Genomic DNA, 25,323 nt, shown 5'->3' with positions numbered 1-25,323 from the left:
CTCCCCATCTGATTAAGGGTGGCGGCCAGAGCGAAGTCGGACGCATCGCTTTCCACCTGGAAGGGGATGGATTCGTCCACTGCGTGCATGGTGGCTTTGGCAATGTCCTCCTTGATACGGTGGAAGGCCAAGCGGGCCTCTGCCATCAGGGGAAAAGAGGTGGTTTTGATCAGCGGACGGGTTTTGTCTGCATAGTAGGGGACCCACTGAGCGTAGTAGGAAAAAAACCCTAGGCACCTCTTCAGAGCTGTGGGGCAGTGGGAGTTCCATAAGGGGACGCGTCCGGGTCGGGACCGATGACCCCGTGTTCCACAACACAGCCAAGGATGGCGAGGTGGTCTGTGCGGAATATGCACTTCTCCTTGTTCTATGTCAGGTTCAGGAGTTGGGCGGTGCGGAGGAATTTCTCGAGGTTTGCGTCATGGTCCTGCAAGTCATGGCCGCAGATGGTCACATTGTCTAGGTAAGGGAAAGTGGCCTGCAGCGCGTTTTGATCGACCATCCGGTCCATCTCCCTTTGGAAGACGGAGACCCCATTGGTAACGCCGAAGGGAACCCTAAGGAAGTGATAGAGGCGGCCGTTTGCCTCAAAAGCAGTATACTGGCGGTCTTCAGGGCGGATGGGGAGCTGGTGGTACGCTGATTTCAGGTCAATGGTCGAAAAGGCGCGGTACTGCGCGATCTGGTTGACCATGTCAGCTATGCAGGGGAGTGGGTAGGCGTCCAGCAGGGTGTAGCGGTTTATTGTTTGGCTGTAGTCGATGACCAGGCGTTGTTTCTCGCCGGTCTTAGCGACCACAACCTGGGCTCGCCAGGGGCTGGAGCTGCCCTCAATAATCCCCTCCTTCAGGAGCCGCTCCACTTCGGTTTTGATGAAAACCCTGTCCTCGGCACTGTATCGCCTGCTCTTTGTGGCGATGGGCTTACAGTCGGGGGTGAGGTTAGCAAACAGTGGGGGGGGTGGGACTCTTGAGTGTGGAGAAGTTGCATCTGGTGCGCGGCGGGCAATTTGGAGGCTGCTGGCTGCGGACTGTGGGGGTGGGGGGAGGGGGCCACCGTACGCCAGCGTAACGCTTTTGAGGTGGCACTGGAAATCCAACCCCAGTAGGACGGCAGCGTAGAGGTCGGGCAGGACCAGGAGTTTAAAATTATTGAACACAGTCCCGTCTACTACTAGTGTCACCACGCAGTAGCCGCCAATGTCCGCTGACTGGGACTCGGAGGCCATAGAAATCCGCTGGTGCGCAGGCAGGACTGGGAGAGAGCAACGCCGCACCGTGTCGGGGTGGATGAAGCTCTCTGTGCTCCCGGAGTCAAAACGGCAGTTTATTGCATGGCCGTTTACCTTAACGTCCATTTTGGACCGAGCTAGTTGGTGCGGTCTCGTTTGGTCCAGCGTAACAGAGGCCAGCGTAGGGGTCGGTGTATCGCTGCGGGTATCAGATGGGGGGGGGTGGGGGGGGGGTCTGCTGTGTCCCGGCTGGTGTCCAAGATGGCGGCGTCCATGATTCCCATGTGGCTGGAGTTGTCCAAGATGGCTGCTGCGGTGGTTCGCACATGGCTGGGGAGGCCCAAGATGGCGGCCCGCACGCGGCGCTGTTGGGGGCCCAAGATGGCGGCTCGCACAGCCCACACGCGGCGCTGCTGGCGTTCGGGGAGGCTTTGGCCTTGCAGATGCTGGCGTAGTGTCCCTTTTTCCCGCAGCCCGAGCAGGTCGCATTCTTCGCCGGGCAGCGCGCTCTGGGGTGTTTGGCCTGGCCACAGAAGTAGCATTTCTGGCCTTGGGATACTGCTGTCTGGCTTTGGGACACTGCTGCGGTAGTTGGGCCGTTGTTGGGCTGTGGCTGGGGTGGCACGGTGCTATGGGGCTGTCCTACCGTGTCCCAGGTTGTCGTTCCCCGCGGCGTCCACGGTGCAGAGGAGTAGGCTTCCATGCCCCGGTAGGCTGCGTCCAGCGTTAGTGCGATTTCGGAGGCTTTGTCGAGGGTGAGGTCACTCTCTGCTCCAGCAGTCGCTGTCGGGTGTAGTTGGACCTGTGGCCTGCTACGAAGGCATCCCGGATCAGTTCCTCCGTGTACTTAGCGGGCGTTACCGCCTTACACCCACAGGCCCGGCCAAGCATGGACAGTGCTTGGAGGTATTCCTCAGTCGATTCCCCAGGTTGTTGCGACTCCCCAGAAGGTGCCTGGCGTATACTTCGTTCACAGGGCGCGTGTACTGGGTCTTGAGGAGCTGGAGGGCGGCTGTGTACGAGGTCGCGTCCTGGATGACTGAGTACACTCGGTGGTTCACCTTGGAGATCAGGACAGACAGTTTGTCCGCATCCGTTACGACCGCAGTGGAGGCAGTCAGGAATGTCTCGAAGCACGTGAGCAAACTTGGTGGAAGCGTCCGCTTCCCGACTGTCCAGGTCCAGGCATGCTGGTGTGAGGATCTTCTCCATTATAAAAAATTTAGTTAATAAAATTGATGCGCCATCAATTACTCAAAAGACTGAGGTTAAGCGAGTAACAACCAGGCTTTTATTAACTAAAGAATGAAGGTCTTGTCTCGAGTGGTCGACCCGTCCAGAATACTAAGGGACTGGGAGGTAGTCACTTATATACCTGGAATAGTGGGAGGAGTCAGCCGAGGCATGTCCAGACCTGTACCTAGTGGAATACACATACAGACAGGTATAACAGTGGTTTACCACAGGGTAGTTCTCCAAACTGCCACTACTCGGCTTCTTGGCACTGTCAGAAGTCCGAACACCTCAATAACAGGAGTCTGACTCTTTGTTTGTTAAAAATAGCCTCGGTAGATAACCCTCTCCGTCATCCGGAATTTTTAATCAACCGGCACCATCCTGGTCCCGTTGGTGCCGGATACCAGAGAGTTTCCTGTACATTTTTTTTAAAGATTACAAAGATTCAAAAAAAGCAGAATTGGCAGCTGTAAAACATAAAACTTCAAACCTTCTTACTTTTGTGCAACAATAGTTTCCTTTATTAATAGCTGCCTCTTTTTATGCTCATTAGTTCATCTAAAGAATGAAGACTGTAGGTTCCTGCAGTGGCTGACTGCTTATAACTTGTGACTAACATCTACTGCATTGCAGTGGATACCTAATTAGAAAACAGAAATGTATTCCTAGAAAAGGCAAAGGAAAATCTGCAGGACTGGAAGTGCTGAGGAAGCTGGAGTACAAGGAACACTGCTTTTCAGTTTTTTTGGCATTATTAACTTTCTAAGCTTGCAGAATGACTTCATCCATTTTAATGAGCTTTTAACATGAATAACTCCACAAGCCTAGCAACCCATTCAATGCTATGTCTGTGAAAGTGCCAATCTTCAGCATTCTCGGTGAACAAAATAGACTTGATGGCTTGTGCCAAGTAACCTTGATGTATTCAGATTGATTTGGACAATATTTTCTAAATCCAGTGACTATTGGTGGTCTCTTGTGTAAATTCAATGTGTTTTCATATCACAATGCATTCTTTTAAAATATACTGCAAGTTATAAGAAGTCACAATTAATTTCCTACAATTTTATTGGCTGAAGGATATGTGTTTATTTGTGGGTGCTTCGAGAACAGCACAATAGCTCCAGTCCAGTGACGTCAAATTGTTGCACTATTTGCACAAATTCATATTCATTTTAAAAGTGTCAGCCTTGGCTCAGTGGCAACACTTTCACCTCTGAGTCAGAAGGATGTGATTTCATAGTCGCACTCCAGCACCTGAGCACATAATCCAGGCTGACTCTTCAGTGCAGTGCAGAGGGAGTGCTGTATTGGCGGAGGGGCTATCTTTCAGATGAGATATTAAACCGAGGCCCAGCCTGCTTGCTCAGGTGGACATAAAAGATCCCATGGCACTGTTCAAACAAGAGTAGGGAGCTGTCTGGTCGACCGGTATCCCTCAACCAACACCATAAAAATAGATTAACTGGTGCTTTATCCCATTGTTGTTTGTGTGACCTTACTGTGCACAAATTGGCAGCCGTTTTTGTCTACATAACAACAGTCACAACACTTCAAAAGTAATTCATTGGCTGTGAAGCATTTTGGGACATCCTGAGGATGTAAAAAGTGCTATATGAATGGATGCTCTTTTATATATTTAAATTTTGCCCAATTTTTATATGTACAGTAATAGCAGACTTTGAGTTTATGAAAAATCTGAAACTGTAGCACAAAGTAGTAACACTTGTGGAGTATATTTCCATACTATCCATCCAGTTATTGTTTTATAATACACTAGATGATTTGCTGGGGAGTGGTGTGTAGGTGTAATGACTAACTGCTGACCTACCCGATCCCTTTCAGGATCTTTGCTCCAGTACACCGGTGGAGAAGTTGTCTAAATAGGTCCTGAGGTCGGTTGGAAACTATTGTTGTTTTTGAAAGTTTCTTTGGATTGACAGCTGCTTAGCTCCTCTCCTTGTTATCTCAACCTCTCCACGTTATATCTCAATCAGAAAAAATAGCAGGAGATAACTGATTTTTTTTTTAAAGAATTGTTCAGTTGATGATTTGTTGTTTGATGCCAAGTGCAATATCTGGAGTGTAACGGTGCTCTCGAAGCTTTTGCGTAAACTAGTGAATTTGCTGTTGCCTTAGTTAGTGGAGGAAATGGTACATCTTTTAGCTGTTTTTTGTAGCAGGCTGAGAGGTGTTATAATGCCATCTCTGGATCAAGTAAGGATGGACATTACCCATTGATGTCAACGTACTGGATGCTGACGAAGTTACCAGTTCAAGGATTTTTAAATCTCTATATAGTCTTCCACTTTTACTGTTCATTTCATATTTTCTACCACCAATGTTTTGTGTCATGTTTGGTTCGCCTCGAGATGCACCACATGACAGGAGACAAGACATGTTTTTTTTTTGTAAGTTGGTGACACTATAGACAACTTCCTTCTTGTCCTTTCTCAACCATGACAGAGAAACTGCTGGTGATATGAGCTTGCAGTCTAAGCTGACACTATTGGAATGCGACACTATTGGAATGCAGCATTATTGAAAGTGTGACCCTTCAGGTGAGGTGATAAACCACACCTGCCTGCTTCAGGTGTATGATTTAAAAAGCCCATGGCACTATGCATAGAACAGCAGGCAGTTCTCCCGGTGTCTGGGTCAACATGCTTCATATAAGAATGGGTAGTAGAAGATGTATACCACCAAAAACAAATTAATTGCTCCTACATTCTTATTGCTGGTTGTGGCATCTTGCTGTGCACAAAATTGCTTCCACATTTGCTTACATAACAATCACTGCACTTCAAAAGCAATTCATTGGATGTGAAACACTAAGATGTTCCCAAGAGACACAAGGTGCTATATAAATAAACATGTCTTTTGTTCTATATACAAGGACAGTAGCAATATACATTGAGGGAAATAGTCATTCTGCATATGTTCACCACTTTGCTTTTGTCTATTAACAAAATGTAAATGTGAACCTGAATTGATCCAAATTGAATAGAATTTGGACATGTGTTGTGTATTAATTCAAAATTGCCTAATTTGGGGTACTTGGGTACTCCTGGTTTATTATGTATTCATTTCAATAACAATTTAGAGACACATTGGAAAGGAGTTATGAGGTCATTTATGGTAGTTAGTAGTTAAAGCCGTTAACATATTGATATCTGTATTCCAGCATCCAGGCTTGAAAACAGGGCAGAAGCGATATCTATATAGTATTGCTAACATCTACAGCACAGATCACATGCACAGGTTGATGCAGAGACAGTACTTGAGCATGTTGCAACATCGTACCCAGCTTGGTAAGTAGCAAACATTTCATGATAATTAACAAACACTTCCTGCTATATTATCTTTAACTTTTTATGTCAAAGTTTGAACAAAATCATTTGAGGTAGCTTAAGTTGCAGATGACACACAACTTGGAAGTATAGTGAACAGTGAGGAGGATAGTGATAGACTTCAAGAGGACAGAGACAGACTGGTGGAATGGGCGGGCACGTGAAATTTAACGCAGAAAAGTGCAAAATGATACATTTTGGTAGGGAGAACGAGGAGAGGCAATATAAACTAAATGGTACAATTCTAAAGTGGGTGCAAGAACAGAGACCTGGGGGGTATGTGTGCACAAATTGTTGACGGTGGCAGGGCAGGTTGAGAAAGCAGTTAAAAAAACACATGGTGTAAGATTTGGATCACAGGCTCACACAGATTACCCAACAGGGTTTTAGAAGTTGCAAGGCTTTTATTAAAGAGCTACAGTTTTAAAGCATAATCAGATATTACATATGGTTTAAGCCGAGTATAATAGACATACAACCCATGACAGTAGGAGCGATCTACGACTCCCAAATTGGAATGCCACGACCGGATGGACGGGGAGGCAGTACGGTGATCTCGGATTAGGTGGATTCCTGCAGTCTGCTGCAGTGGTCACTTCCGTTGGGTCATCTCTCAAGCTGTTGGAGGTATGAGGCCATCAGCCACCTCGGGGAAGCCTTCGTCCCTGATTTCCCCTCTTGGTCGTCTATATTTATAGTTATTTCGGTGGGCTGGTAATCACCTGGTGTCAATCATTTGATCCCCATCCTAGTGTCCAATTGTGAAGTGGGAAGGCAACCCTCGCCGTCCCTTTCTGCATGACTGACAAGGCCTCCCTCTTATCTTTCTGAGGAATGTTTTGTCAAGTTTCTTCAAGGGCATTTTATGGCTTCGTGGCTCCTTGTTATCTAGCAGGTGCTATCCTCCGTTTCCTTGCATTTTACCATTCCCTTATCACTTCTATTTGTCTTTTGATGCTTGATATTCGACCTTGCTGGCATTTATGCTATCTTTTTCCGCTTGCCTGTTGTCAGTCTCTGTTCTAAGAATTAAAACTCATCTTTGAATCTAACAGCTATTTCTTACAATGGGATCCTGGGCTTTATAAATAGAGGCATAGAGTACAAAAGCAAGGAAGTTATGATGAACCTTTATAAAACACTGGTTTGGTCTTAACTGGAGTATTGTGTCCAATTCTGGGCACTGCACTTTAGGAAAGCGAAGGCTTTAGAGGGTGCAGAAAAGATTTACAGGAATGGTTCCAGGGACGAGGGACTTCAGTTACATGGATAGATTAGATCAGATCAGAGAAGGTTGAGAGGAGATTTGATAGAGGTGTCAGAATTATGAGGGGTGTAGAGAGAGAAACTGTTCCCATTGGCAGAAGGGTCGAGAACCAGAGGACACCAATTTAAGGTGATTGGCAGAAGAACCAAAGGCGACATGAGGGAAAACTTTTTAACGCAGCGAGTGGTTATGGTCTGGAATGCACTGCCTGAAAGGGTGGCTTGCCACAGGGAATTGAATAAGTACCTGAAGGAAAAAATTTTGCAGGGCTACAAGGAAAGGCACGGGCTCGACAGGCTGAATGGCCTCCTTCTGTGCTGTAACCATTCTGCATAGTGTACAGTTATCTGGCATTTGTGCAAGCAAAAATGATGAGTTGAGTGAGAAATGCAGAAGGCTAAGGTAGAGGAGGGAGTAGAAAGCAAGGAAGATTCTAATTTAAGTAAGACTAAGGAATATTTGAACTTAATTGAAGGACTGAGTTGAGTTGGGAAAGTGAATTATCTAGGACCAATGTTTACCATTAAACTGCTATACAGTGGGTGACTTGCACAATGGTATGAGCATATCTCTGAAGTGGAGCTCCATCTTAGCTAAGAGTAGGAAGATTGGAAGAGGTTTTTGTCTTCTATAGTGAAGTGGCTAGGATAAGTCCACAACTGAGTTTTACCCTTTCAATTGATGTAGAATAGTGTTGTAGCTTGGAAGTGGAGCTATAATTAACATTTAATGTAATTTTAATAACCTGAATACCCAATAAGTTTTATCCCCATCAGGGTATATAACCCCACATGAATGTCAGAAGTACACCAATTATCTCATAAAACAGTCCCAAAAAGAAACATGGATGCAAAGCAGTAGCAGGTCATCAACATCTCAAAGCTCTGTAAAGCAGTCACCCCCATTACAGCCTGGAGGACCAATTTCCCTCCCCATTATAGGGGACAACAGCCAGAGGTTTGTGTATTTTACTTCACTTTGACTTGCCTCCTCTGTTGTTCATCTAAAATCACAACTAAGAACTAGTGATTGAAATGTTGAGTAATTATTCATATTTTTACATAGTATTGGCCTGTTAGTCTAGATATTGATTAGAGTGTCCACTCTGGAATCCATTATTAAGGAAGTGGTAACAGGGCACTTAAAAAATCATATGATTAGGCAGAGTCAATATAGTTTTATGAAAGGGAAATAGTGTTTTTAACAAACTTAGAGTTGTTTAAGGATGTAACTAGCAGGGTAGATAAAGGGGAACCAGTGGATGTAGTATATTTGGATTTCCAAAAGGCATTCGATAAGGTGCCATATAAAAGCTCGCTACGCAAGAGAAGGGCTCATAGGGTTGGGGGTAATATATTAGCATGGATAGAGGATTGGTTAACAGACAGAAAACAGTAGGAACAAACTTGCCATTTTCCGGTTGGCAGGCTGTAACTAGAAGGGTGCCGTAAGGATCAGTGCTTGGGCCTCAGCTATTTACAATCTATATTAATGACTTGGATGAAGAGACCGAGTGCAATGTATCCAAGTTTGCCGACGATACAAAGCTAGGTGGGAAAGTAAGCTGCAAGGACACAGAGCCTGCAAAGCGATATAGACAGGTTAAGTGAGTGGGCAATAAGGTGGCAGATAGCATATAATGTGGGGAAATGTGAGGTTATTCGTTTTGGTAGGAAGAATAGAAAAAAAATATTTTAAATGGTGAGAAACCATTAAATGTTGGTGTCGAGAGAGATTTAGGTGTCCTCGTACATCAAGCAATTAGGAAGGCAAATGGCATGTTGGCCTTTATTGCAAGGGGGTTGGAGTACAAAAGTCTTACTACAGTTGTATAGGGCTTTGGTGAGACCACACCTGAAGTACTGTGCACAGTTTTGGTCTCCTTATCGAAGGATATACTTGCCTTGGAGGCGGTGCAACAAAGGTTCACTAGTGATCCCTGGAATGAGGGTTGTCCTACGAGCAGAGATCGAGTCTATACTCTCTGGAGTTTAGAAGAATGAGGTGATCTCATTGAAACATAAAAGATTGAGGGGGATTGACAGGGTAGATACTGAGAGGTTGTTTCCCCTGGCTGGAGAGTCTACAACTAGGGTCATAGTCTCAGAAGGGATCAGCTATTTAAGACTGAGATGAGGAATTTCTTCACTCAGAAGGGTTGTGAATCTTTTGAATTCTCTAACCAAAAGGGCTGTAAATGCTGAGTTGTTGAGTACATTCAAGGCTGATATATAGATTTTTGGAATCAAGGGATATGGGGATCAGGTGGGAAAGTGGAGTTGAGGTCGAAGATCAGCCATGATCTTACTGAATGGTGGAGCAGACGCAAAGGCCTACTCATGCTCCCAACGTTGAAAGTGAGAATGTTAGATTTCATACGTGCGTTTGATATTCTCTGATACTGCAGTATTGGTTACTTGTGCAAATGGTCTGAGTGCCTCATTCAGAAGTGTACCCAAACTGTCCAATATCTAGTTAAATGATAACATTGCCCAGGCTTGTAACCTTAGGACCCTCGTGATCTGAACTAGAGATTGTCTCTTTCACACATGTCCTCTGCTGTAGGTCCGTCAACCAAAGTGATTATCTCCTCTTCCAAGTGTATATTCTCAACAGACATCTCCTGCTAGGCTCAAGTAAACAGAATTATCCCTCACTATAATATGTGGTAATTTGTTAAGCCATCTGGAGAAAAGATGACTGTTTATTATCCACAATAATCATGTACAACAGCAAGGATAGTTGGCTCATTACCACATCACCCACCCCCTCCAACCTCATCTCAGTTTTAAAAAAAACTTAAAACACAGAATTTAAACATAACTTACTCCCAAAACATCTCTGTTTCCTGTACAGTGATTAAAATAGTCCCCAAAAATAACAGCGCTTACAAGAAAGTCCATCATTGGTCCATATCCATCCCCTATTAAAACTGTTTAACAAACTTCTTAAACACAATGCAATGCTCAAACAGCAATGGAAATATTTTTTTAGGAAATATTTTGTTTTTCACCATCTCCAGCTGTGAACAGAATGAGCGAAAGCAAGTTAAACAAAAGATTTGTGTATCTGATCCTTTTAAACTTGGAGGCTTGAAATATATAGGTCCACATTTGCACTCCAGTCACCCTCCACCAGTATACAAGTTGCCTCAATCATTTAATTTTAACATTTACAGGGTGCTGTGGAGATCCGCAAGTAGTCCAAGATGCAAGAGCTCTTTAGTTGAATAAATATGTAGCACAAGGTACAGGTGTTTAAAATTAGTTAATTCAAAACTTGTTGGATTAATAACTTACCAAAAGAAGCAATGTACTTGTTAAGAATTCACAGCAACATTAGCGATGACTTTAGTTGCACTTTCAATTGTAATGGAAGATTTTCAAAACTTGAAACAGCTTCATCATATTACCCTTCACTTACTGTAGCTTTTTGGATTGTAGAAATAGAAGTCTCGCAACAAATAAGAATATAAATCGGAGCTATAACCTTGGCTAAACGTGAGATTTGGGCAAATAACCACTGAGCAGACACGAGTCCGTCAATATCCAAACAGAACCTAAATGTACTGAAATAATAGGGACCAAAGTATTTAAGTCAGTGGGATTAGTTTTGGATTGCCGCAGCAAATATCCAGCACAGACAATGGGCCAAATGGCTTCTTTGAGCTGTAAATTTCTATGGCTCTATGATGCGGTCTTCATGGTTCCTATTTTTAAAAGGCAAAAATTGCCTACATAAACTAATTCATTGTAACTGAAGCACTTAGACTTTTCAGAGGGACATGATAAATGTAAGTCTCTTTTAAAAGTACAATTTTCTAATGCTACAGGTTGCATTCTGGAGCCCCAGCCAAAATAAACTTTAAGGCTAAAAGAGCCCATGTTCAGCTCAATCAGTGAACAAATTCAAAAGGTAAGTAAGCAGTCATTCAAAGAAAATGTTGTTTAAGAAAAAGTGTATAAAATTGTCCAAAATATCAACACTCTTATCCTACTAGCACAAATAGATGCATTACACACTGGGCAGAAGGTGACAATTCACTCCAATCTAGTACCACTTGTCTTGCATAAATCTCAATCATTGCTCCAGTATAATGCAAACTCAGCAAGATCTATATTTACATGGTAGGAGATGATACTTGAAAGCAGGATAAACTCATTTTGTTTTATTTGTTATAATTGCCATATACATAACAGATCTCAAGTGCTATATATACACACACACACACGTATCAGTGCTTCTTAGACAGATTGTGGGGGTTGGCAAAGTACCAGTCATCTTCCCTTCAAGCTATATTTAGGTATGCAATTTTTCTTGTATAACAAGACAATGAAGCTCCTATAATCAAAAAAGTGTGAAAACATTTTAGCAAAGTTTTAAAATCTTGCTCTTATTTCACTGAATATCAGACAAAAGTTAGTCCAACTTGAATCTCACCTCCCTAAATAAGAACATAATAGAATTTCTACAAATTAAATTTTATTAGCATGTAAACCTGATTTAGCTGTTGGCTTCCCTTCCAGTATAAAATAGAAATAAAGTTGCCTACTGGCACAGCAAGTGGTGTACCAATACACTGGACCTTAAGTCCCAACATTGCAAGTTCTGTATCTCAGCAAGGCATTTTTTTTTGTGTGGGGGGGGGGGGGAAAAAGAGAAGCAAGGATGCTGAGCAGAGGCAGGAGCAATTTTCCTGCAAGATTTAAAAGGAAATGAGTGCACCCACCATCACAAGTTACTCCCTCATCACCTAGCAAAATCTTTAGCTGATAATGCCACGTGGCTAGCAGGAGAGCCACATGTTGAAGCAAGAGGTAGCATCCAGGATATTCTGGTAACTGGAATGGTTGACAACAGGTTTATATTTTTTGCCAAATTAATACATAAAACAGTTTGTTGGCTGGTTTCTTTGTGTTTGGGAGTTTGAGTGGGGAAGACTACACACTTCAATGTGATTTTTTTTTTTGCTTTTTGGACCCGTTTAGACTTTAAGGTCAGTAATCAAATTGATAGTAACTTTACATCTAACAAGGGCCAGTAAAATCTCAGTGAAAAGGTAGTGCAGAAATTTGAAGTCTGTGCTATTTAACAGATTCGGCCTTAATGTTGCATATAGTCATGGCTGATGCATTAAGCACACCATTCTGCTAAGTTCACAGATCAAAAGGTTAGTTCTTACAATACATTGTACATACATTAAATTTAGTTTTAATGTTACAGCTTTAGTATACACAGCTTGAATACATGTAGTTTTGTTTTGCAAGAATTTCAAAATATAAACTGCAGTGTTTCCTTAGAAATGATTACTATGGAGTCTGTCAATAATGCAACAGAATAGGATGAAGAACAACTGGTGGATTCTACAAGTTCCATATCAGAAGAAAAAACCAGAACAAGCTAGCCAAGAATCAAGAGGGAAAAAAAGTACAAAGAAGAAAATTGAACACTAAAGTTCCCAAAATATTATCTCTGAGCTCTGCAGCCCTATTAATAGAGATGGCTGTTTTACACTGTCAGAACATAAAACATTGTAAAGTAGTTCATTGGGAGTATTTTCACAAGAAATCAAGACCATAAGCTTGACTGAACATAGGAGTAAAATATTGATCATCATCTCGGTCACATTTTTTCTAAATGTATGCAAATCTAAATATATTGGTCAGAAACAATTGCTGTATGTAGTCTTGGAACTATTTAAATACATTAAAATATAATCGATAGACATTCAGCAACATCTATTAAGTTTTAAGAGCAGGTTGTTTAAGTTTGCAGAATTCAGTGTATACTTTGTACCGTTTCATTGTTGTGTTCAAACCTTATTAAAATATTTAAGCCACAGGGTATCTACGCAATTGGCACGGATTCTATACTTAATGTATTACCACTTGTATATTTTAAGACATTCTTTTTCCAATGGATATCTCAGCACAATCAATAAAAAGCAGGTTCAAATCCCAGTTTCTACTGGTATTACCCCCACTTTGCTTTTTCTGTCTTGAAGCCAGTTAACTATCCATTCTGCTACTTGTCCCCTGACTCTGCATGCTCTGACCTTATTCATTAATCTATTATGTGGTACCTCGTCAAAAGCCTTTTGGAAATCTAGATAAATTACATCTACTGATTTACCCTTGTCTACTCTCCGTTACCTTTTCAAAGAATTCAATGAGGTTGGTCACCATACTAGATTATTTCAAATGATCCTCTGAGTGAAAAGTAAATTTAATCTTAAATTTTTTTAATCAAAACCTCTCCCACCCTAACCTTGAACCCACGTCTCGTTTCATCTCATGCGGTCTCCAAGCTCATCTATTCTACAAGACCCAACTCCTGCTCCCTTGACCCCAGTGACACTGTACTGATCAACAAACTTCCTTTCGTAGCCCCCATGCTAGTCGACCAATTTTCAGACCCTGATGAAACAGTAAATTTCAATATCAATATTTTCCTACAAATTTAAGATAGTGGGGGGGAAAAAAGTTAAAGATACCTTTCTACAAATGTAAAATATTTTTCAAAAACAGTGAATGAAGATGTATCCTCCCCAATGGCTGTGATTTTAACTAGCGAGTAGCTGGGCCATACAAATCAGGAAGGTCCCAGGTTAGAGTCCTGGTCTCTGCTGAGATGGGAAGGGACTAAAAAAAGTTAGCCACAGTTCTTGCTCTTGATCGCTATACAAGAGGGTATGACTTGGTTCATCTGTACTGCCTCCCGAGTCACGTCGTCTCCTGACACTCGTTGTAAAGACTCATACATTAATAATGGCCATTGCGGCAAGGTACCAGAGGATGAACAGTGGCCATGGTACCACACCCTAGCAGAGTCAACACCTTCAAGGGGAGGTGATAATTATCAAGAAAATAGAAGTGAAAACATGCACTTCAAATCCTTTAGTCCTACTTGTCAATGCCATTACTTTAAATCAAAATCAGCAATGGATGGAGAAACCAATATATTGCAATATACATAAGTTCCAGAGTGTTAAACCCAGAAAATAACTTTTAACCTTCAACCTGTCAAGGACCAGAGCAATTTAATTTAGATCAACAGATTTAGTTAATTACACAGCTATAAATTAATCCATACTTGGGTTATAGATAATTAGATTCCAAGGTATAGATTAGCCAAAAAGAGTTAATAGGAAAATACAAACAGATTATAAACTAGTTCATGAAGTATGTCAAAAAGATTGAGAAATGCACAAGTATTCCATTACATTTCAATTCATTCATTTTCTTCAGCAAAATTAGAAAACACAATTACATAATGCCAAGCACTTGAAATAACATTTATTAGAGTCTTTGGGAAGGCAGACAAACATTTTACATGGAACAGCAGGGGTTCAAACAAAGGCAGAAACAAAAACCTATGGCTAAGAATTTCATGCATATTAATGACATGATCCACTACTCCATGACTAAGCATTGAAAGGAAATATTTACAGGACTGAAAACCCTCAGTAATTGAAGAATGTGGCACCTTTCTCAGCAAGGATCTAAACTAACCTTACATCAGTGCGTGCAATAAAGTTCAATATAGCTCCTCTCATATTGCTGGAATAGTTAACTAGTACTAGTGGAAATAAAACTTACAATTCACGTATATAATACATTTAAAGACTTGGTAACTTGATCAAGGAAAAAGACTCGAAAGGAATGAAACTGTAAAAAAGCAGCCATGACAAATTTAGGATTTTTTGTATTCAATTCGTTCTACTTTTACATCATCAGAAATCAGCTGATAAACATAAGTGACTACTGTGGATGCCTGAATGTCCATCAATACGAATGAAGGGATGATAGTACTGGAAAGGAGAAAAGACAAACTGGTTAGTTTGTACATAAACGAGTTATAACATTAGTTTCTTTAAACTATGGTCACTATGTAGCAAAACTGGTGTTGATATTGTGCCTGATTTCATCATGTACACAGAACTGTTTTAAGGTGCAGTCAGAAGTAGCCAAATATGGCAGTCATTTTAACATAGCAATGTCCCACAAACAAGTGAACATAAGACATAGGAGCAGGAGGTGGTCATCTGGCCCCTCGAGCCTGCTCTGCCATTCAATATCATGGCTGATCTGATCTTGGCCTCAACTCCAATTCCCTGCCCGCTCCCCATAACCCTTGATTCCCTTATCTTTCAAAAATCTGTCCCTTAAATATATTCAATGACCCAGCCTCCACAGCTCTCTGGGGAAGAGAATTCCAAAGATTTACAACCCTCAGAAGAAATTCCTCCTCATTTCTGATTTAAAAGGGTGCCCCCTTATTCTGAAATTATGCCCCCTAGTTCTAGATTCCCCCACGAGGGGAAACATCCTCTCAGCATCTACCCGGTCAAGCCCCTTCAGAATCTTATATGTTTCAGCAAGATCCCCGCTCATTCTTCTAAACTCCAATGAGTATAGGCCCAACCTGCTCAACCTTTCTTCATAAGACAACCCCTTCATCTCTTCAACCTCATGAACCTTCTCTGAACTGCCTCCAATGCACGTATATCCTTCCTTAAATAAGGAGGCCAAAACTGTACGCAGTACTCCAGGTATAGTCTCACTAACGCCCTATACAATTGTAACAGGACTTCCCTACTTTTATACTCCATTCCCTTTGCAATAAAGGTCAACATTCCATTTGCCTTCCTAATTACTTACTGTATCTGCATGCTAACTTTGTGATTCATGTACAAGGACCCCCAGATCCCTCTGTACCTCAGTATTTTGTAATCTCTCCCCATTTAAATAATAATTTGCTTTTTTATTTTTCCTACCAAAGTGGATAACCTCGCATTTTCCCACATTAAACTCCATTTGCCAGATTTTTGCCCACTCACTTAGCCTATCTATATCCTTTTGGAGATTCTTTGCATCCTCTACACAATTTGCTTTCCCACCTATCTTTGTATCAGCAGCAAATTTGGCAACAGTACACTCGGTCCCTTCATCCAGGTCATTAATATAGAGATTGTAAATAGTTGAGGCCCCAGCACTGATCCCTGTGGCACCCCACTAGTTACAGTTTGCCAACCTGAAAAATGACCCATTTATCCCGACTCGGTTTTCTGTTAGTTAGCCAATCCTCTATCCATGCTAATATATTACCCCCCAACTCCATGAGCTCTTATCTTGTGTAGTAACCTTTTATGTGGCACCTTATCGAATACCTTCTGGAAATCCAAATACACGACATCTACTGGTTCCCCTTTATCCACCCTGCTTGTTACATCCTCAAAGAACTCCAGCAAATTTGTTAAACATGATTTCCCTTTCATAAAACCATGCTGACTCTGCTTGACTATATTATGATTTTCTAAATGTCCTGCTATCACTTTCTTAATGATGGACTCCAGCATTTTCCTAATGACAGATGTTAGGCTAACTGGTTGATAGTTGCCTGCTTTCTGTCTCCCTCCTTTCTTAAATAGGGGCATTACATTTGCGGTTTTCCAGTCCACTGGGACCTCTCCAGAATCCAGGGAATTTTGGTAGCTTACAACCAATGCATCGACTATCTTTCAGCCACCTCTTTTAAGACTCTAAGAGGCAGGCCATCGGGTCCAGGGGACTTGTCCACCTTTAGTCCCATTAGTTTGCCTAGTACTTTCTCTCCAGTGATAGTGATTGTTTTAAGTTTCCTCCCCAACCCCAATAGCCCCTTGATTATTGGGATGCTTTTAGTGTCTTCTACTGTGAAGACCGATACAAAATATTTGTTCAAAGTCTCTGCCATTTCCCGGTTTCCCATTATTAATTCCCCTAGACTCATCCGCTAGGGGACCAATGTTTACTTTAACTACTCTCTTCCTTTTTATATACCTGTAGAAGATCTTACTGTCTGTTTTTATATTTCTTGCTAGCTTACTCGCATAAGCTATCTTCTCTATCATTTTTTTTAGTCGCCCTTTGCTGCTTTTTAAAAATTTCCCAATCTTCTGGCCTTTCACTATTCTTTGCAACATTATATGCCATCCTTCTCAGTCTTTTTTTCTTACTGGAATATATCTTTGTTGAGATGAGTTTCAGTGGCATTGGTTGAGGAATGAATGTTGGACAGGACACCAGGAGAAAACTCTGCTCTTCAAAAAGTGTCATGGAATCTTTAATGTCCACTTAAAATACAGAACAATCAGACAGGGCTTCAGTTACTTGAACTGGTGACCTTCTGACTCTGAGGTGAGTGCTACTAACTGGCCTTAACCTAAACTTTGGTGTCACAACTTTTGAGTTGTTTGAAAAATATTTTCAACCAACTGCGATCCAGTAATCTGGACTTCAGAAAGTTAAATGGCACCAAAAAACACACACATTTGGATGAATGGTATCCATGTTTAGCTAAATAGTATCCAGCAATACACTGTATTATGTCCAATAAGTTAGGATAGTGCACACATTTTTTTTTTGGAGGATGGGTGGGGGGGGGGGGGGGGGGGGGGAGAGAAAGAAAGGAGCTGGAATCATTATTTTTCCTCCAACTGCAGTCAAAAGAGCATGTTTTCAGACTCTTCCTCTATGCAGAAGTGATTTTCTCTGCCAGTAACAAAATTCCTAGCCTACACCAAACACTCCACACTGTGGTGAACAGGAAGGATTGTGGGTGTGAATTCATGATACGCACTTTTCAAATCATTTTCAAGCTGTTAACATTAGTGAGTGGTAAGAAATCCTAAATGGCCACACCTTTGTGCCTAGAATTTACTAGCTATTCCAAAGTACTTACCCTTCCAGTGCATTACATGCACCTGTGGCGGAGCCTGGGTTGATATAGAACTTGCTTTCCTGCTCAAAGGCCTCAAACTTGTGTGTGTGACCAGAAATTAGGATATCTACATCCAGTTGTCGTTGCAGCAGAGCCAGGCTCGTCATATCACCCCAGGGAATTACCTGGTGACCATGGATCAAACCAATTTTGAATTGCCCCACTGTTACCACTTTCTGCTCTGGGTAATTCAGGTTCTGAAATGAAGATAAGGAACAAATTTATCTCGTCAATCAACCTTTAATAAAATGTGAAAAGATGAATGCATATGCTCTAATCATCATCATCTCATTCCTGCTGTGCAGTCAATTGGATACTAAGTGCTTCCCATCCACATTACTAGGGGTGGGGGAATTAAAAGAAACAAACAATAAAATGTGATTAGTTTGGTAATGGACAGCTGGCTTAGCAGCACATTGTGTCAGAACAATGCATGCAGATTTGGGTTTGCAATTTGTCTGAGTTCCTAATCATAACCAGAAGAATTTAATGACTACCAATAGAACAGTTAGCAAGGAGCATGAAGGAAACCAAAGAATTACTCAAAATCCTTTTGGTCCCCAGCTGGTTTCCTTAGTCAGCGGACTATATATAGGTAACATAACACGTATAAGCAAATAATTTGAAATAAATTTTGAACTTGCCCATAAAATTGCCTCTTATGGGAAATGGATATAAAGGCCCAGATTTTCCTGCAATAGTGAGATTGGTGATGTACACAGAAAATGTAAACGTCTAGCGTGCTGATAACATCGTCCATATTTTCCTTAATCAATCATTAGAATACGCCGCAGCAAACATGGTGACAAATCAGCAGTGGCACGGCCATATTTCCCCCACAAATACACTGCCACCCTATTTAATGTACAGATTTAAAACCAGCTTTTATGCAAAGCTGAAGTATGGCCCTCATCCAAAGCACTACTCCCAACAAGCTGCTCTCTTCTCAGTAGAATCAGTCGGTCTGCTTCCATTTGGACAACGTTGTTAAAATGTTAAGAGTTTGAGTAGAGATTCCATGGGGTTGCTGAGCCTGCTTTCTAGCCGCCGACCAGCCACGTGTAAGCTAATGCAATGGTTTGCTATAATCCTGCGAGGTGTAGTAGTATCCATAAAAGAGAAAGAGCAATAATAAATGTTGCAAAGGGAAGCAAGTGTAGCTAGAGGTGAGAATTGCCTATTACACATTTTCTTCTATCCTACTCAGGAGTGCGAGAAGTGTTAAAAAAGGCTTCCAGATATAGTATCAGTATTCCAGTCTTAGACAGACTTGGACTTGAGATGCAAGAGCTGTTAATGGGAAAAGTAGAGTTTGGTACAGAATAAATTGGGATTTAGCAATGGAGGCGTCTGTGTTCCGCTTGACATCAGAGGAAATAGTGAGACCAAGAATGTCATAGAGAGAGAGAGAGAGAGAGAGAGAAGCAACCCCAATTCCTGCTCCTGTCTGCTATACAGCAACCCCTGTTGAAAGTCTATGGATACCAGGTGAGGACAGGATCAGGATCCGCTACGATAATCCTTGCCAACATTCACTACATGAATACATATTTGGCAAGATACTGGTGGAAAACGTGTTCCTGTGATACACTTCTCCAGAAGAGTGTTGACGCATTCATGAGCGGTTTGGGGAAAAAGGAAGTTTTACCTACATGACCTTTTCCACATTTCATTATTAGCTCATCAAAAATACTGATTTCTACTACAGCCAAAGAGTACAACATTTCTAAAACAAAGTATCCCTTACCTCATCGAAGTCTCCTCTGACAATGTGGACATCTCCAGCCAGTGTTTTAAGATAATCATAGCTCTCTTTGGTGCAAAGATTGCCTGTACACAAGATATGCTGGATTTTACCAGGTACCAACAGCTTCTTGAACTTGGCTGGCAATGTATTACAGCGGTGAGGAATGTGAAGGTCTCCCAATACCAGCACCAACTTTAGGAACAGAAGGAAACAAAACAAGTTTACATGAACTGTACTACACACTTCAATCCCCATGAAAATATGCTGTACCTTAAGGACTTTAATCACCCATCAAATTATATCAGGGCTTAAGTTTTAATTAAAGTTTTATTTATTAATAGTGAAACACCTATAATCAACTAAATACACTGGCTCATAAAAGTAATTCAGAATTAGAATCCTGTAATATCCTGCCATTATGGAGGATTGAAATAAAGTGTGCAATAAACAAAAGGTCCCTATTGGTAGTCAATGCAGCAAAGCTCAAAGCCAAGACTTGTCATTCATCCTTCACATTCAAAGACACCCAGAATATCTAATTTTTTATTTTTATAAAACAGAGTTCTTTGGTGACTGATGATATCTATTTTTGCTTGGAATGAGTGCCTGCAGATTGAACAGTGGATCCTGGATACACCAGGTTGGGATTTTTTTTGAAGCAAGACTTCCTCAACTGGTGCTTACATTTAGCATCAACAATGTGCCGGGCCTCAGAATCGTACAGCACAGAAGGAGGCCATTCGAGTCGGCGCCAGCTCTTTCGAAGAGCAATTCAGTTAGTCCCGCTCCCCCGCCCTTTCCCCATATTATGAGGTGCCTTCATGGATGGTTTTCCGACATGCTTTATCTTGAGCAAGTTGTTTCCACTTTATGGACGTCTATTTGGCACTTTTTCAGAGTAGCTTTTAAAGAAGTCTATATATCTCTTTTGCTGACCACCACAAAAATCACTTCCCAGTTGTCATTATGCCATAAAAGATCTTCTTCGGAATTTGTTCATCAAACAGACAGTCACACCACATGACCTGACCATCGTACCAGTGCCTTTATGATCAGAGCATCTATGCTTGACATATCAGGTTTTAAAAAAAAAAAAAAAATAAATAAATTTAAGAACTTCGGTGTCAGTGATCTTGTTTTGCCATCCGATCTTCATTAGACATCTCAGGTAGCTTAGGAGAAAGTGATTCAGTTTCTTAATGTGACGTGAATATGTTGTCCAAGTTTCACAGCAATAAAGCAGGGTCGTCAGAATAGTAGCCTTTTGTATATTGAGCATACTTTGAGCTTGGTCCGCAGGCTGACTCTTGTCCCACAGGTGCTCAGAGTTTGCCATAATCTAAGCTGGCTCTGGTGATTCTGCAGGATGCTTCTGTATCAATATGGACTTCTCTAGACAGACTGCTACCCAGGTAGGTGAATCTGCCCACAGCCTGAAGCGCATGATCCCTGATGGTGATGGTTGGTGGAGTGTAATCCTTGCCTGGGGCTGATTGGGAGAGTACCACTGTCTTTCTAAGGTCTGTAGTCATGCCAAATTGCAGGCAAGTTGTTGCAAGGTGGTTCATGTATCATCCTGGGAGTGGGCCACAAGAGCACAGTCATCAAATAGGAGTTCACAAAAAAGTTCTTCCAGCAACTTTGTTTTAGCTTGCAGTCTTCCAAGGTTGAAGAGCTGCCCATTAGTCTGGAATCTGATCTTGACTCCTATTTTGAGATTATTGAAAGCCACGAGAAGAAGCATAGCATCAAAAAACCCGAAGAGTGACGGTGTAAGGATGCATCCTTGCTTGACACCATTTGTAACGGAGAAGGAGAGGGAATTGTCCCCATCTTCCATCACTCGAACCATCATGGAATTGTTTGACGATTTCAATTAATTTGCCTGGTCACCCAAACTTGGAAATGATTTCCCTGGTAGTTTTTTTTTAGCAATGTGTTGAATAAAGCGATTAAACATCACTCTTGCAAGGATAAGTAAAGAGGTTCCCCAGGAATTATACAGATAAAAACAGTTTCCCTTTCCCTTGTAGAGGTGAACTCCTGGGGGATCTTTTCTGAGTGCCACATAGATTGAAATAGTTTGTTGAGGTGTTTGACTAAGTAGTCGCCACCGACTTTGTATATGGGATAGCATCAGAACCAGGTGCCTTCCCACGTGAGAGCAGTCGGATGGCCGTTGAAGTCTCTGATATAGTATATTCATTTGCAAAGATATCATTTATGGCACACAGACAGCTGGTCGATGGCCTCAGATAGAAATGAGAAAGAGACAACACCAGTCCAATAGAAATTAAAACCTACTTACATACACTTGTGTGTTTGGAGGTGGCTTGTATAAAGCCTCCAGCACACCAGTTTGTGTGAAATATAGTGAACGTGGCTTTAGAGTGTATTCTGTGATCCTAATGAACCAGTCACACTCCCAATCTGTGACTCAATGCACTAGTTTTTGGGCTAGCAGGTCAGAGTTCATTGTAAGCTCTGTACCACATGTGAAAATAATTCCCAACCCAAGTGGAATACTAGCAATTTCAAATACTAATTTTTGTTAAATGACAACTTCTGACAATATTGAAATCACAAAAGTCAAGCTATTAGACTCCTGGTGGCTCAGGAAGTTAATCCAGACTCCTGGTGGCTCAGGAAGTTAATCCAATGAGTAGCTAAGCCACACAGGCCAGAAACATTTTAGGTGGTTTGTACAGAGATGGGTCTCAGCTAGTGTGCCAGTAAGAGGGATGGAGCATGCAATTGGCCTCATCAGCCCTGGGTTCGGAAGGGGAAGATTGGCCAAGATTCCTACTTCTGATCAACATCCAGAAACTCCTGCTGCAAGTGGATGCATTTGGACTTCGAGCAAAAGCAGGATCAGGCTCTAGTGATGGTAAAATATCCTGCTGACACTTACTGTCAAGGCTCACACGTGAATAATTACAACTTGGGAAAATTACTGCACGAGAACTGGCTGTGTAGAACCATAATCCAGCAAGAGGAAATGTAAAAAATGCCAAGCCAATATTTTCATTGCAATTGTTAGTTTAAGCAAACCAAACACATGCACAAAGTTAGGTGGAATATTTACAAGTTAGCGGAATGAATTTGAATGCAAAATACTCCAGTACCACTGTATAACAAAATACTAAACAGCTCTTGGCAACTCACACATTTAGCTACTGGTTGAAGGCTTAAAATCAACTTTCCAGGCAATAATTCAAACAGATCTCATGAAACAGTCAACAACAAAATAAAAAAATAGAACAAGCTGACCAAGTCTACTCGATATTATCCAGTTAGTATGACATTATTTTCTCTGCCCCAACCAGAAATAGTAAGGGGAGAGCAAGAAAAAGAAAAGAACGCTATTATGGCAAACAACAAAACTATGTTGATTAATAAATCAAAACTCAAAAGATGAAGTTTTAATTATCGATGTCCTGGAATGCAAAAGCTGCAATTTTAATGGAGGAGCTTTTACTTCTAGAATACAAGATTCTTCATTACCTAGCTGCTTAATCTTTATCATAACCAATCAGTCCCATGGCAGAATAGGTTCGAGAACAATTACTTCACCATCCTGACAGCCACAGAAAACAATCCTGCAAAATGCCAGTTTCTTTTCCAAAACAAAACTGTAATGCTACAACAGCTGCAACATCACACTCAAACTTTTATTAACGTAACTTCAGACAAAAATGTGAACACCTTCATAAACTAAATGTGTTTTGCTGCTATTCTTCCAAGGCCATCTCAATTATGGATATTTCTATTGTCACTGCCAATGTAACTGTTCATTGACCAACAGGAGGCACGTGTCAGTGTAAAAATTCTCATCACTGCAAGAGTGCTTAATCTATTGGCTGGGTGAGAATGTTGAAGCTTGTTCCGAGGGTGGCTGCACATGAACAGGGGGTAAAGGAGTTTTGAATACAGGCCCTTTGGATGGAAGATGAATGCTTTTCCACTTCAATTGATAACTTTATTAAATTAGTTAAATTTCTCAATCTGATCATGGAGATAAAATTGTCTTAACCTGTAATGATTACTGATGAACATTGATCATTATACTGCAGAGGTTCCCAAACTGGGGGTGGGTGTGAGGAGGACGGACTGGCCAAGAATGAGAGCCACTGATGCAGCCTCCCATAACCAGAGGATGTGCATTTTGGGGCAATTACACCATTGATGTTTGAATCCCTGCTGATTTCTAGAAGTGGACATTGGACCTACCAGAGCAGCTTCTGGTGCATAGTGACTGATTACTGTTACACCAGAAGCAGTACTGTTACACCAGAAGCAGCTCGGATAGGTCCACTGTCCACTTCTAGAAATCAGCAGGGATTCAAACATCCCGTGCTGTGCTGAGATCGCCTCATAATGCACTTGCTCTGGCTATTGGCTGCAGCAGTTACAGTGAATGACATTTCTGTGGCATCTCCTGATTGCTACATGAATGTAAAGATCCTTGAAGCAGTTGACTATTTGAGGTACACAATCCCTACATGACTGAAGGCAGGGTGAGCACTTTGAACTCTCAATTTTGTTCCCAGTTTTTGAAACCAATTGAATTGTACTCTGCCATCTTCTTGGGACTACAAAATACTGTTTTAGAAAAAGGAGGGGCGTGAATGGGTCATGAATCTCCAAAAGGGGGCTTCGCAAAAAATAGTTAGGGAACCTCTAATACTGCAATAGACTGCTGCAAAATCATTGCAATAATGTCAAAGGAAATATCAGTCCACAAACTGCTTGAATTAGGCCTGCAAGTTAAATACCATATACTGCAACAAACTGTTAGATTGCACACTGCCAAAATTATTGGCACAAACAATTTTCACCACCACCACTGAAAGAGTAACTTACTCTGTGACAGGCCTTAACAAAATGAAGGTCAATTGTAGGCACGGGATGGAGGTTGGGGATATGGTCAAAGTTAAAATAAACAAAATGAAACAAAAGTCATCAGAGGGGGAAAAGAAGTCATCAGGAAAAACAATTTTATGATTGCTTAACACAAAACACTTCTAAAATTGTTGCAAACATGGTACTTTATGCTTGTTATTTTATAAAATTTCCTTGTAGTCTATGCTTTTATATTTGAGTATGTTTCTATTTTTACACCACAGATGCCCGTGAACCAACCTTGAAGGCATTCATTTATTCCTTCAGCAACAAATTCCACACCTATATGGTGAAGTTAAGTGATGCAGTGACATTTTTCTTGATTGGTGGAGGGGAAAAACAAACAGGTATATTTATATGCATTATAAATCAATGATTTCCAGAGATGTATACCTAGCCTGTTATTGGTATTGGGCTTGTACAGTAGATGCATACATGAGTCTTCCAAGTTCTCGCTTCTGCACAGCAAAAGCTCAAACTAATTAGCGATTACATGTATGAATTCAGTTCATCCCCATTCTAATTGGGTGAGAGTTTTCTTGGCGAGGAGGGGAACAATTGAAGAATTATACTCCTCAGTGATGCAAAAATGTAATTAACTTTTTCCAATTGTGTCAGCATCAAGCAACGAGGTAGGGTATGACAGCTGCCAGATACCGATAATCATAGCATCATAGTCATATGATACAGCACAGAAGGAGGCCATTCGGTCCATCGTACCTGTGACGATTCCTTAGTAGAGTAGATTCCTTAGTCCCACTCCCCTGCTCTTTCACCTTCAAGTATTTATCCAATCCCTTTTGAAAGTTTCTATTGATCCTGCTTCCAC

General features: G+C 41.5%; 2 protein-coding genes across 3 annotated transcripts in view; one reads left to right on the top strand and one right to left on the bottom strand.

Annotated features, from left to right (window-relative positions):
• The window catches only part of fam216a (family with sequence similarity 216 member A), a 31,209-nt gene extending 18,165 nt beyond the window's left edge, over window positions 1-13,044 (top strand). Inside the window, exons 4-7 of one of the 2 annotated variants that reach the window (XM_085961578.1) lie at window positions 5,652-5,778; window positions 7,861-8,041; window positions 10,917-10,999; window positions 12,385-13,044. In XM_085961578.1, coding sequence (XP_085817704.1) covers window positions 5,652-5,778; window positions 7,861-8,041; window positions 10,917-10,986 — 378 coding nt within the window. In that variant the 3' untranslated portion in view covers window positions 10,987-10,999; window positions 12,385-13,044. The remainder of the gene's footprint in view (window positions 1-5,651; window positions 5,779-7,860; window positions 8,042-10,916; window positions 11,000-12,384) is intronic. The other variant, XM_085961579.1, reaches the window with a different exon arrangement.
• A 1,320-nt stretch (window positions 13,045-14,364) lies between these two features.
• vps29 (VPS29 retromer complex component) lies at window positions 14,365-24,539 on the bottom strand (the record flags this gene model as incomplete). Its single annotated transcript, XM_085962179.1, has 4 exons — window positions 14,365-14,894; window positions 17,807-18,042; window positions 19,593-19,784; window positions 24,456-24,539. Coding segments are annotated over 4 exons (630 nt in total), but the record flags the coding sequence as incomplete, so codon positions are not given.
• Window positions 24,540-25,323: the final 784 nt, after the last annotated feature.

Source organism: Somniosus microcephalus, chromosome 19, assembly GCF_052327205.1.
Source record: "Somniosus microcephalus isolate GS21.2 chromosome 19, FLI_Smic_1.0, whole genome shotgun sequence".
Lineage (NCBI taxonomy): Eukaryota > Metazoa > Chordata > Chondrichthyes > Squaliformes > Somniosidae > Somniosus > Somniosus microcephalus.
Note: the sequence above shows the minus strand (reverse complement) of the source record. Positions and strands in the feature narration are given on the sequence as shown.